General features: G+C 37.5%; 1 protein-coding gene across 3 annotated transcripts in view; it reads left to right on the plus strand.

The window, feature by feature from the left end:
* DNAJC5B (DnaJ heat shock protein family (Hsp40) member C5 beta) overlaps positions 1 to 14,178 on the plus strand; it is a 34,808-nt gene that overhangs the window by 12,850 nt on the left and 7,780 nt on the right. For all 3 annotated transcript variants that reach the window (XM_015567185.1, XM_006768708.2, XM_015567186.1), the window contains one exon: positions 12,295 to 12,508. In XM_015567185.1, the coding sequence (XP_015422671.1) occupies positions 12,295 to 12,508 (214 nt within the window). The remainder of the gene's footprint in view (positions 1 to 12,294; positions 12,509 to 14,178) is intronic.

Here is a 14,178-nt window from a genome sequence, read left to right on the forward strand (position 1 = left end):
CTCTCTCTTAAAAATCAATGGGAAAAATAATCTTTGGGTGAACATTAACACATAAACAAACAAAAATATTAGATACCAAGTTTAGAATGTGGAGAGAATGGTCTCTCAAAATTTTAAGGGGCATAAAAGCAAAAAGTTAGAATCAGAGAGGGAATGCGGGAGGGAGGAAGGGAGGGACCCAAACATTACACCCAAAATGGTTACAAGGGGCTGGGGGAGGGAGGCCTGTGGGGCCCTCCGTGTGCTCCATGGCCCACTGTGATGTCCAACAGAGCATCAGAGAGGTTTTAGTTCCTTCCTTTCCTGCCTCTCCCACTCCATCAGTTCTGAGGGAAGGCACTGTGCTGTGTCTTCCTCACACTTCCAGCCCTAGCACCATGCTAATGTTACCAAATATAAGAACAAATTGGTCAGCAAATAGATTTTGCCTCTGTGTGTTCTCTTTGATTATATTCTTAGATTCTTCAGGATCATTCTCAAAGGTTTTGTCACCTCGCTGGGTAGGGAGTCATTTACTGACCCAGTAAACAGAGAGAGCATACCAGCAAGGAAAGGCAATGGTTTCAGCCTGGGACCTGCTCACTTTGTATGGTTGTGGGACCTTCCAGTGAGAAGTAGTGGATAAGGAAGGGAAAACTGTAGAAAATACAGCCAGTTATACAACTTGGAGAATGTGGATCTTGAGTATTCAAAATCTCATGTATAACTTCAATGTTAGTTTTTATTTACACTGATATGTACATTGTTGAAGTTAGATAAAAACAAGATTAGGATGCTTAAAAGGGAGACCGACTGCTTTCCCTTGGTGCAAGAAACTAACAAAATGATGGCCTACTTTCTGAATGAGATCTAACTCTTCCTTAGCATATCAGAGATCACAAAATCTGAGTGAACTAGTTTTATACATCAGCACCTGGATCTCTGTCCCTCATGGATGAGCTTAATTTCTATCCTGGTATAGAGCAGCAGTAATTAAATTGATTCTTCTATTTCATTCAATTTCACATGGAACTTTCTGGAATTCATCTTCCATCTCTAAAGAGGTGAGTTGCCTCAGAGTAGACGAAAGTGAGTCAAAAGTTATTTTCACAAGGAGCAGGAAGGAGAGTCATTTCCATAGTGATTTGTGGCAACCCCAAGCAGTGGTGCTTTTACCCATCTCTATTAGCAATTACAGGTGATAACAGAGGCTGATGATGAATAAAGTGTGAATGTCAGGGGAATACACAGCTAATAGAAGAATGGTAAATATTTACAAGGCAAGATGATGATTCAAGCTCACAAGATAAATTAAAATTAATCTCTATCAAGCACTAATTTGTTTCCTGAATTCTAAAACCTTCCACTAAGAACAAAAGAATGAGGCTAAGTCAGAGTTATCTTCCAGCTCTTGTATACCCTTCCTTCTCCCATGACAATTTTTCCACTTGATCTTATTTTTTCATGCAACTTCAACTTCATTGTTCCTGGGCACAAGAATCATAATGATCAATGACTTTTTTTTTTCACTCATTTACTCAGTACTTATTTAATATTGGATACTTATTCATATTATACCTATTCATATGTATAGTTTGTACCATTTAAAGAGCTTATCTTATAGAAAGTTAGATTTAGTAAGGTTTAAAAGATACATACTGAAAGACAAGCCAAAATAAAGGAGTCAGTTGTGGGTGCAATAGATTAACTTGAGCATAGGATTCATATTAATCATTTAAATGAAAGTTAATGCTTTATCCCACCATTCATTCCTGTCCCAGGCACTATGCTAGGTTCTGGGATTACAATTATAAGTAAACCATGGTTACTGATCTCATGTTACTTGAGGTCTAGAGGAGGAAACAGAATTTAATCAAATGATGACAAAAATGAGTGCCTAATTATGGATGAGATACAGTGCCCTGGAGGAAAAGGCATGGCTCCACAAGAGTATATAACAAAGACAGCTGATCTGGACTAGGGATTAGAGAAGTCTTCCCCAAGAAAGTAAACACAGTTTTAATTTTAGTACAGTTTACACCAATTTTTATCAAAGGAGATAAAATAGAAGCCAGAAGGACAAATCACATTCCAACATACTAGTGTATGCAATGCTTACTATGTGCCAGGCACGATGCTTGGTGATTTGTAGTCATTATTATATTTGATTCTCATATTTCTGTATTATAGGTACTTCTATTGTCTTCACTTTACACTTGAAGAAACAGGTTTGGAAATGTAGGTTAAGTAGCTGTCACATGCAGCAAGTCTGGCACTTGGGTTGCTTTACTCCAGAGCCCACTGCTCTTAATCATAACATTTCTGAGTTTAAAACAACGGCCATGAATCCAAAGGATTCAAAGGCCAGAACCTGAGTGATGGGCCATATTGGAGGAGGATGCAAATGTCAATGTCTGAGAAGGAAGCCTGGAGATGAACTTCAGGGTTCTTAGTCCCAGACTGGGATTTAAATACAGAAGTAGAGAAAGCTTTAAGTTCCAGACAGTGTGAGGCAGTGGGTTCACTCTCAGCACACCTAGGGAATGACTGCACTATACCAGGTAATGTGACATCTTTCCTTGCATTGGGATAGACGTGGATTCTGGTATCTACTAGCAAAGTTCATATTATATATCTAATGTTAAAATAGTTAGATCCACAAGGGAGTCCTGATAGGCCCTAAGGTAATGTAATGCACCTCTTGTGGCAATACTAACTACTAAGCTGAACTGCTTCTTAAGTCATCTTTTGATTTAAAAAAATCATGGCTTCACTCAGCAGATGTTACTTGCCATATACCATACACCTTTAGCTATGCCTGATGGACTAGGTGCTTAATAACTAGTTGGTGAATAAATGCATGTATGAAGGCATAAATGAATAAATGCGAGAAAAAGCAATGCTTCCTGGGTGCTTTAGCAATGGGGGTCAAATCAAATAATCTAATACACTCATAAGGAAATTATGTGAACATAAATTTGAAAGCAAGAATATGAAGATACAATACTGTTTGGCCTCAATGAAAATTGTTACACCTATTGCATACCAAAATGTTTCTTAATTCTGCTTTATGTCTATCAGTAATCTTAAAACAAAAGCATCTATAATAATAAAAGCATAATATGCTAATTAGACCAGATGTCCTTCCAGACATCCTTCCGTCCTTCCAGATGAAACGAGGGCTGCGAGGGAAGCCTGGGTCCCGGGTGCCTGCCAGCGGCCAGAGGGAAGCCCGAGTCCTGGTGACAGAGGGAAGCCTGTGCCAGCAGCCAGGGGAAGGAAGGCCTACTCTTGCATGAATTTTGCCCATTGGGCCTCTAGTAAATAATAAGAGTACACTTTCAAAGGGATATGTTTCTATAAATTTTAATACATTTTAGTGAAATTGATATAGATATTAAAACTATTGATATGTAGTGATATCAGTGAAAATGATGGCATAAGGAACTCCATATTTCTGATCCTCCACAAAAGCTACAAATATCTGAAAAAAGCTGTCAGAATAAACCTTTTCAAATCTGGGGAAACTAACCAACTATAAGAGATTGTTGAAAGAAATTGAAGAAGACACAAACAGAAAGATATTACATGCTCATGGACTGAAATGATTAATATTGTTAAAATGTCCATATTGCCCAAAGCAATCTACAGATTCAATGCAATCTCTATCAAATTCCAAAAGCACTTTTCACAGAAATAGAACAAAGAATCCTAAAACAGGTATGGAACCACAAAAGACCCTAACTAACCAAAGCAATATTGAGAAAGAAGAACAAAGCTGAAGGCAACATGATCCTTGACTTCATACCTTATTATGAAGCTACAGTAATCAAAACAGTATGGTATTAGCAGAAAAACAGACATACAGATCAATGAAGAGAGCCCAGAAGTAAATCTGCTTGTATAGTTCAATTAATTTATGACAGAGGAGCCAGGAATGTACAATGGGGAAAGGACAGTTTCTTTAATAAACTGAACAGCCACATGCAAAAGAATGAACTGGACCACTATCTTACATCATACACAAAAATTACTTCAAAATGGATTAAAGACTTGAATGTAAGAGCTGAAACCATAAAATTACAAGACGGAAACCTAAGTGGTAGGCTCCTTGACATCAGTCTTGACGATGATTTTTTTGGATTTGACACTAAAAGAAAGACAACTAAAGCAAATATAAGCAAGTGGGATTATATCAAACTACAATGTTTCTGCAAAGCAAAGAAAACCATCAAGTAAATGAAAAGGCAACCTACTGAATGGAGAAAATATTTTCAAGCTATATATCTGGAAACAATTTAATATCATTCATATATATATATAATGCATACAACTCAATAGCAAAATAAACAAAAACCCATCTGATTAAAAAATGGGTGAAGGATCTGAATAAACATGGTTTTCCAAAGAAGACATACACCTGGTACATGAGGTGCTCAATATCACTAATCATCAGGTAAATAATAATAGCAAGTGGCATTTTAATTTTTCAAAAGTTTAAGTATTTTTAACTCTAATATTAAAAACATACTCAAGCATAATGCCTCATAAAGTCAAGTAAAAATCTGGGATTGTTTGCCAGGGAATCATTATTTGACAGGGAGTCACTGTCTTGACCGCCACTAGAGGTCAGCACTTGACTCTCAATGTGTTTCTACATGATGGAAAAGACCAATTCTCTGAAAGAGATCACCATTTATGGTTCCTATTGTGATCTCATGCAATCTGTCTTGAATCACGAATGTGACTGTGGATCCCAGACAACACCCAATTTCCGGGGTGAGATGCTCAGATATTCCATCTGTAAATTTGAAGAAATCATAGGACTGTGTAATGTGCCTTCAGGGGGCCCTTTGCTTTTGGTATGATTCAATTGCTTGAGTTGTACATTATGGTATCAGGTGTTCAGAAATCATTTGCAGCAGAGGTAGTACTGGCATCATTATTTGCTATTTAAATTCTATTCTGTCCCTTGACTCTACACTAATCCTGGACCAGTGGATCCTGCTTCCTTGAGTCCCATTAACACTCTCCTTTCAGCTCTCAGTAGCATAATGCATTTTTTGTTGTTGTTAGAGCTTTTTGTAGGGAGTGAAACTGTACTGGGTACAAATACATGAAATGTTTGTAGGGGGTTTGACAGACTTGAGGGCTGATCAAAGGAAAAGATGTGACCAAGAAAGCCAGTAACATACAACATGCTTTATTAGGCGGTATTTCCACAGGATCACAGGAGAGGGGAAGCCCCTCACAGAATGAGACCTTTCAGAGACTAACAGCATGGGGCCACCCTCAGAATGGGAAACGAACAAAGGCACACCCAACAGAGGGAGAAGGTGGGAAGGAGGCTCACATCTAGGTGATGTCACTCAGAAGCTTAGTGAGAAGTCTTGGAGTCAGAAAGCTCCAAAGGGCCGTGGCAGCTTGAGTCTTATAACCACATGGCTGTATCTTATCAATGGCCAGCAGCTGTAGGGTGAGGTCTTGCAATATATAAAGCAGGCAGGCTCCAAAAAGCTAACAATCTTCTTGTTTGGGTTACTTTTAAAATACTTGAATGTATAAAACTTTGAGTTTGGCACCAGTAGGCTTTTGAGCTAATGGGTCTTAGCCTGCAATAAAGAAGTGAACAAAGGCCCTGGCTAGTGTGGCTCAGTTGGTCAGAGCATTGTCCCATGCACTGAAGGTTGCAGGATTAATTCCCGGTCAGTGCACATATCTAGGTTGTGGGCTCGATCCCCAGGTAGGGCCCCTATCGGCCACAACCAATCAATGTATCTCTCTCAATTGATGTTTTTCTCGCTATCTCTCTCTCTCTTCCTCCCTCTCTAAAATCAATTTTTTAAAAAAGAAATAAATGAACAACATAGGAGTCAACATAGAGGTGCTTTGGCTCATTTATATAACAGTGGTTTAAAGCTTTTTGCGCAGTTTATATTTGAATGAAGAAAACATAAACATACAAAGTAAGCAGAAGTTTCTGAATTAGGAGTTTCTGGTTATCACTGGCTAGATAATTTGTATCAGTTCTCCCTTCTGCCGAGAACAACTAGAAAAACTAAAAGGAAAGTTATATTTCTAAATATACATCTTAAAATCATTTGAGAGTAAAGAATTACTACTGACTAGGTCATAATATGGGAGAAAAGAAGCTGAGAGGCTGAGCAAGACTCTACAAAGGGGGAAAAGTTTTGGACCCTAGCCCAACAAGAATGGGAATCTTGCAATTCTATTTAGATTCCCACGTGGGCACCTCAGGAGAAAGGGCAGCAAGGAAGTAAACCATTTGTGGTTGACAATGACTTTAGTGAGCCTCCCAACTACGTCCCCTGGTATTCATGTCTTTGTGGAGTCCTTTTGAATCTGGCTGGTTCTTTGACCTGATTTCACCAATAGATGTGGTAGAAGTGATATTTTACTAAAACTTTAAAAGGCCTAGCAGCTTCTACTTTTGCAATCTGGCTTAAACTAGCCACTGAAAAAATATGACTACCCTGAGACCTTCATGTTGTGAGGCATCTCTCCTAGCCATGTGGAGAAGCAACATGGAGAAGCAAATCCCCAGCCCACCGCCCCAGCTGAACTCTAGCTGCAGCCAGCACCACTTCCCAGCAGGTCACCGAGGCCATCTTGGAAGCAGATCCTTCGTCTCCAATTGAGTAGTCCTGGCCAAAGCCAGATACAGAAAGAAACTGTTCCCACCACGTCCAACCCAATTACAACATTGTAGGCAAATAAATAAAATGCTTGTTGTTTTAAGCTACTAAATTTTACTGTAGCTTTATTACACATACACAGATCATGGAAACACCAGTATTGCATGGGTTGTAACCAAACTTTGAGCCACTGGTTGACCAAGAAAATCTCAATCCCTAATATTGGGTTAAAATGATCCCAATTTTTGTATGTGCCTCCAGACATCTGAAAATAGGGAATAAAAATGCTGTCTGGTATAAGATAACATCTTAGTTCTCCAAATACTTCTTTAAAAAAGTTTTTAAAATACATATCTGGCACACAGAGATGATAAAGTACTCAAGCCAAGACAATATGAACAAGAATAGCAGAAATGAGAAAATAGAAACAGAACTGTGGAAACCTCAGGTATTAAAATGATCAGAAATAGATTTAAAAATAACTATCAGGATCAGGAAAGATAAATTACAACAATGAGAATTTTCAGAGAGAACTGAAAATTATGAAAATATTTCAGATTTTAAAAATAAACAGATAAATTTTTGTAACTAAAAGATACAATGACCAAAATCAAGGACTCAAAGGTACGGTTTAACAGATTAGAGAACTGACTGGAAGGTAGGTCAGAAAATATAGCCAGAAAGAATTAGAAAAGGAGAGGAAACAATGCAAGAAAGATAAAATATATAAAGGACCCATTAACATGGCCTTCGATAAATGCAACTGGAGTCTGAAAGGAGAGTAGAAAGAGAATTAAGGAGAATGCCATTCGAAAGCATAATATTGGTGAACTTCCCAGGTTTGTGAATATCAATCCCTAAATACCAGAAGCCCAGTAAAAGCCAAGCAGAATAAAAAAAAAAATTATACCCAAGCACATCACATAAAAACTGCAGAAAATCAAAGAGGAAAAACCTGACATTCCAATCCCAAGGAGATAGATTTGGACTAGAGCTAGAGCAACATGGTCAGAATCAAGTCTTAGGTGACTCAGAAACTGGTAGAGTAGTAGGTAGATCTCACCTGAGTGTTAGGTGGTGTAAGGAAGAGAAGTGGGAGGAACATTACAATTCTTGGAATTATTCCACTGCCTCAAAATAGATAGCTCTTTGGGGACCTAGGAAATCACAACTATAAACTTATGTTTGGCTTATCTGTAACTCACTGAATTCACTATGCATTTCAGTTTATAGCTGTCATTGGGTTTTGAAGTAGAAATTAAAGGCATTGTTGCTACTTCTAACATTGGTTGTAACTATACCAGTTTAACAGGTGACTAATGGGAGAGAGAGATTTAGAATTACAAGCTCTGATTTAATATTATGTCACTTTTAAGTATAAAATTAGAAATTATAATACATTTAAAACAAGTGAGTAAAGGCACATTTAAATGTACTCCAAGCACTTTCTTTCAACCCTAAATTCTACACATTTCTTGCTCCATAGACAATTCCTAAGGGGGTGGGTCACTGATCAACCATCTCCTTGAGCAATTGTGTAATTCTGGCAGCTGTCTCTGCTAGCCATATTTCCAGAAGATTCCTCAGAGCCAAGAGTATCTGCCAAGAGGAGTCAAAATGCTGCTGGCAACCAAGAATTGGACTTGTTACAAATGGAGGTGTTCCAGCTCTCTGACTTTGCCAACTCCATTGTTAGAGGAATGTGATAAATGGTTGAGAGCATCTGCCCTTGTGAGCTGACAATGATCCAAGCAGCTTAAAATATGACAGGAAGCCAGGCTTCTCTGGCCAACTCTTGGGCAGTGTGTATCAGTCTACAACTGAATACCAGAAACAAAGAAATGCATGTAAAGAGCCATTTTTCCAGGAATTTCTTTGTTTCTAAGCAGAAGTTAACAGCTCTTGCATTTGACTGGTCTGGACATGATCTCTGGAACTAGTAGGGAAAATGCTGCAATTGTATTCCAGGGCACAGAGTGAGAATTCCAGGAATATTGAGCCATTAAAATTAATGTGCTTAGAGAATCCACATGAGGTTTTTTGATGATGAATGTTGTATCATGGAAATTGGAGGACTTTTTTCTTCCTTTTCCCCCTTCTAATTTGTCATGAGCCATGTAAGGGAACAAACTCTAAACTTTCAGCTATTAAAACAAAAAACAAAACACAGAATCACCTATAATCCTAATGTACATCTATTAACCTAGTTAATTGTGCTTATAGATATAACCTTCCATTTTTCTTTCTTTATAAGAAAGCCAGAGTTAATGAAAAGATCCCAGGAGCCTATTTTTATGCTTTATTTTTCGCTATATAAAGACATATACACAACTAGAGGCCTGGTGCATGAATTCGTGCATGGGTGGGGTCCCTTGGTCTGGCCGGTGATCAGGGCCAGTGATCAGGGCCATCTTGCTGGGGGGAGGGACTGCAGGGGGTTGACTGTGGGAGTTCACTGACCACCAGGGGACAGTTCCTGTGTTGAGTGTCTGTTTCCTGGTGGTTAGTGCATGTCATAACGACCGGTCAACCAGTCATTCGGCCATTTGGTCACTTAGGCTACTTATATATGTAGCCAAAGTAATGATGCATATATATTATATATATATGGATATGGATAGATATGGATATAGATATAGATATAGATAGTCTGTGTTTGTGTATAGATGCATGTGTTTATGTGTGTGTGTGGGGGGGTGCATGTCAAAGTCACTAAAGATTTCTATATAACTAAATCCAGTGATCAATTCTTAATTCTCATCATACCTAACCTGTCAATAGCATTTGACACTGCTGACCTTCTTTAAATCCTTTGCTCACCTGGACCCCAAGATCCCATATTCTCTGGATTTTTTCCTTCTACAAGTTAGTCTTTCTTTTTGTCATCTCCTTTGCTAGTTCCTCCTTCCTATAGTTCAGTCTTTGGACTTCTGTTGGACCTACTCTCTTGGGAATCTTTTCCCGTTCCATGACTCTAAATACTATCTACCCGCTGAACCTTCTTTAAATCCTTTGCTCACCCGGACCCCAAGATCCCATATTCTCTGGATTTTTTCCTTCTACAAGTTAGTCTTTCTTTTTGTCATCTCCTTTGCTAGTTCCTCCTTCCTATAGTTCAGTCTTTGGACTTCTGTTGGACCTACTCTCTTGGGAATCTTTTCCCGTTCCATGACTCTAAATACTATCTACCCGCTGAGAACTCCCAAACATACATGACCCATAATTCTCATGTGACCTCCAGGCTCATAGATCTCTCTACCTCCATCTCCACTTGGAAGTCTAATAGGCATCTCAGAGGTGTCCAAAAGAGAATTCCAAATCCTAGCAAACCATTTCCTACTACAAAAAAATTTCTTGCCAACACTTTAACAGTAACTCCAAATTTCCCATTGCTCAGGCCAAATTTTTGGTTCATCCCTGGGTCCTCTTTTTCTTTCAAATTTCACATCCAATTCAGCTAGTCTTCAAAATATATCCAGAATCCAACCATTTCTCATTACATCCTCTACACTACCACACTGGTCTGAATCACTATAAACTTCTAAAAGAGTCTCTCTGCTTTCACCTTTGTCCTCTCTAAGACTTAATGGTTCTTCTGAAACTAAAATCAGATCATACCACTCTCCTTCTCAAAACACTCCAATGGTTTCCCACATTAATTAGACCAAAAGCCAAAGTCCTTACAATGGCCTAATAATATTCTGTGTGCTTTACTTTCTTAAGTTTAAACATATAGGAGGCAGCATATTGGTGGTTAAGAGCATGCGCTCAGGGTTAGATTGCCTGTGTTCAAAGCCTGGCTCTAATTGTTAGCTGTGTGACACTGGGTAATTACTTAACTTCTTGTTGGCTAAATTTCTTCATTTGTTAAATGAAATTATAATACCTATCTCATAGAGTTTAGTGAATAATAATGAACTAATATTTATAACATCCTTACAATAGTGCTGGCATATAATAAATATAAAAGTTTTTAAAAATGACAAAATAGGGATTTTGTGCTATTAGCACAAGATCTCATAATAAATTCTGCACATAAAAATGGCTTCAATGGTTCCATCTATAAGAATTTCTAGATAACCCAAACATCTCTCAAAAAGATGAAAAATGTTTTCGTTTATCAAATTTACAATGAACCATCATTGTTTTATTTTTTTTTTTTTGTTTATCCTGAGGTCAAAGCTAGAATGGATTACATACCAAGATTTGTACTTTTAAATATTTTGGTACTTTTTAAGCATCCTAATACTGAGCTACTTTATTATTCCCTTACTTCCTAACCCAACAATACTTTCATTCATAAAATAGGTGTGACCCCTCCCCTACTTATTGTATAGCTTGCTTTATAAGATATACTTTATTTTTCTGCCCTTATTATTGCATTAAAATAAAAACAATTTACTCTAAAAGTGATAAAATAAACAAAACCATATGGTGTATTCCTACATATACCTATGATAGGCACCGTAGGGAGAATAAGTCATGTGGACTTTCCAGTAGAGAGTCATAAAATTAATTGACTTTGTATTGGAAAAACTACTATAGACTCAATTCTATAGATGGCTTCAATCAATATTTAAATCTCTCTGGAGAGGGCTACCAGCCAGAGCCTGACTATTATAAGCTCACTTCTTACATCTATCTTACAGTTTTATTTGTACTTGAGTATAACTGAAGATAAAAAAACATTTCCGATCAACCCCCACCCCCTCCTGCACACACACACACACACACACACACACACACACACACACACGAGGCAGCACAATGCATACTCACACCTTTTACAAACTGCTCCATGGTCCACAGAGACAGGGCCTTTTACTCACAAGTAAATTCCTATGGATTATCTGAAGTAGAAAGACCTACTTGAAAAGGGGTAAAATATACATTTGAATACAAGGGAAGTCACAGTATTTATTCAGAAAAACAAAAGGGATTTGTGGAAGATTTGTTGAAGGGGTTATAATGTATCTATTTAAGGAAATATAAATTAGAAAAATGTTTGATAGGTGTATTTAACTTTTAGAATATGTGGTGTGTAGATTTGTTAATTCTGGAAAATTCTTCCAGTTGTTAATAAAATTTTTGGTGTAAACTGGTCCTGTTGCTCTTAAAGTTCCATGCATTTGCATGTTGAGGTGGGGTACTGATCAGCTTCTAGGTAATAACTTCAAATATTTGCTAACAGCAAGATGTCTCAGCCCCAACAACCATGCATTTGAGAATCCCTTTGAGGATATGAGAGGAGAAACAATACTATTGTACCTGCACATTAGAAACAAGAGACATTTAATTAGCACCTGCTCAGTTAAATCAACATTATCATTTCACAGTATTTATTTTTTTAATTTATTTTTCAAATCCTCACCCAAGGATATTTTTCCCATTGATTTTTAGAGAGAGTGGGAGGGAGAGGGAGAGATAGAGAGAAACATTGATGTGAGAGAGACACCGATGTGAGAGAGAGACACACACATCAGAATAGAACCTGGGATCCTTCAGTCCACAAGCTGACCGATGCTCTATCCACTGAACCATACCAGCTAGGGCTCATTTCATAGTATTAGATCTATAAAGGATGTACAAATGAATAGTGCCCTTCTAAAATGCCATTGTAATTCTTGTCAAATGACATTTCCCTTACTTTTTTTAAAAGAAAGTTGGCCCTGAAACACCATCCAGACAAGAACCCAGATGATCCAGCTGCTGCTGACAAGTTTAAGGAAATCAACAATGCCCACACCATACTGACTGACATGTCCAAGAGAATCATCTATGACAAGTACGGCTCGCTGGGACTCTATGTGGCCGAGCAATTTGGAGATGAGAATGTTAATACCTACTTTATGCTGTCAAGTTGGTGGGCAAAGGTGAATCCTGTTTTTTTTTTCCTTCAGAACCAATTTCCTGTTAGATCATGATATTACTCACGCTTTTAGACTCGATTTTAAAGAAAGCTTAACCTTATATATTATTAAACTCTTGTAAATAAAAGGAGATATATCTTTGATGGAAAATTGTTATTTGAAGATTGTTTTTGCTTTAGCTCATCAAATGATTGTAATATACAGCACGACTTAAAATACTTCCAGACATTAATTATATTTGCATTTGAAGCTTCAGGTTAATTCTGACTGCCTTCTCCTCCTCCATAGTGAATAATTAAGAACTAACTCATTGCTCAAAACGGAAAATAATTTATTAGTGTGACGACTGTCCAATAAATTATTATTAACAAATTTAGCCATGTACTTTACTATTTATACCACAGAATACATCAGCAAACACAATACTTGGGGGAGTATGTGGTAATGATGTCATGGGCTAACGTGGAACCTGTGGTGAGGTAGTAAAGGAAATTTGGGGGAAGGGGGAAATTAAGTAGTGGAGGAGAGGGAGTTGGAGAGACAGAGAGAAGGAAGGAGAGAAAAAAGATATCTGGTCAAGAAAGGCAACATTTTAAAGGACTTAGTGCAATCAGAACTGATTTTTGACAGTAATTTTGTGCAGTTTCCTAGGAATCCCTACTATATGTATGTTTGGTGATGGTTTAATATTTGTTTATGAGTTTTAATATCTTTTGATAAAAATGTATTTGTATATGAATATATATATATAGACCACCAGAATATTATTGAAGTGTTTGGTGATGGTTTTATATTTGTTTATGAGTTTTAATATCTTCTGATAAAAATGTATTTACATATGAACATATATATATATAGACCACCAGAATATTATTGAACAATCACATACATGTGAGCAGTTCACACATTTTGTGAAATCATATGAACTTACATTCATGAGTTGTAATTAATAATTTATAAAGCTGCCACTTTCCAAAAAGGCATGTTCTGTGGTATTCTGATTGCTACTTTCTCCCACTAAAATAAATATTCCTAAATTGAAGAGTTTTATATATGCAGGAAGAGAATGTTTTTGTACATAAGCATGGAGAGAGTCTGCAACTTCAAGCCTCATTTGCCTCCTGCAGTCCCATACTTCCTTTTCTTGGGGATAACTAGGATTCCCACTAAAACCCCCTTTCTCTATTGTTGAAGACTTGGGAGAGAGACAACTGCCAAGCAGACCTGGAACTTGGAATGAGAGTGTACTTACTGACAACATCATTTCTGATGTTGATTAAACATTTATATAACAATATGGGCTTTTTGTGGGCTTGCCCGGGGACCTAACCTCCAGGCATGACACTTCTCCCATTGGAAGGCTCATCTGTAGTTCTAGATTATTTGCACACTAGCACCTGATTGCATATGGGAGCCCACCTGCATAAAAATGAGAATAGGTTTCTTTGCTCAGGAAGTTGACAAAATTGATCAAAATTCATAGACAAGCAGATGTCCTCTAGTATAAGCGGTATATAAAGTAATTCCTGATGTGGCTTTTTAAAAATAGGGCTACAAAAAATTCTACCTTCCCCTTCTGCTTGTGCCAAAGCCTAATTGCACAGTGCCCATGAGAGTGGCCTGGCACACAGTGACCATGTATTAAGTATGCACTGTATGAATAAATCTGTACT

This window comes from Myotis davidii, unplaced genomic scaffold (assembly GCF_000327345.1).
Source record: "Myotis davidii unplaced genomic scaffold, ASM32734v1 scaffold2723, whole genome shotgun sequence".
Lineage (NCBI taxonomy): Eukaryota > Metazoa > Chordata > Mammalia > Chiroptera > Vespertilionidae > Myotis > Myotis davidii.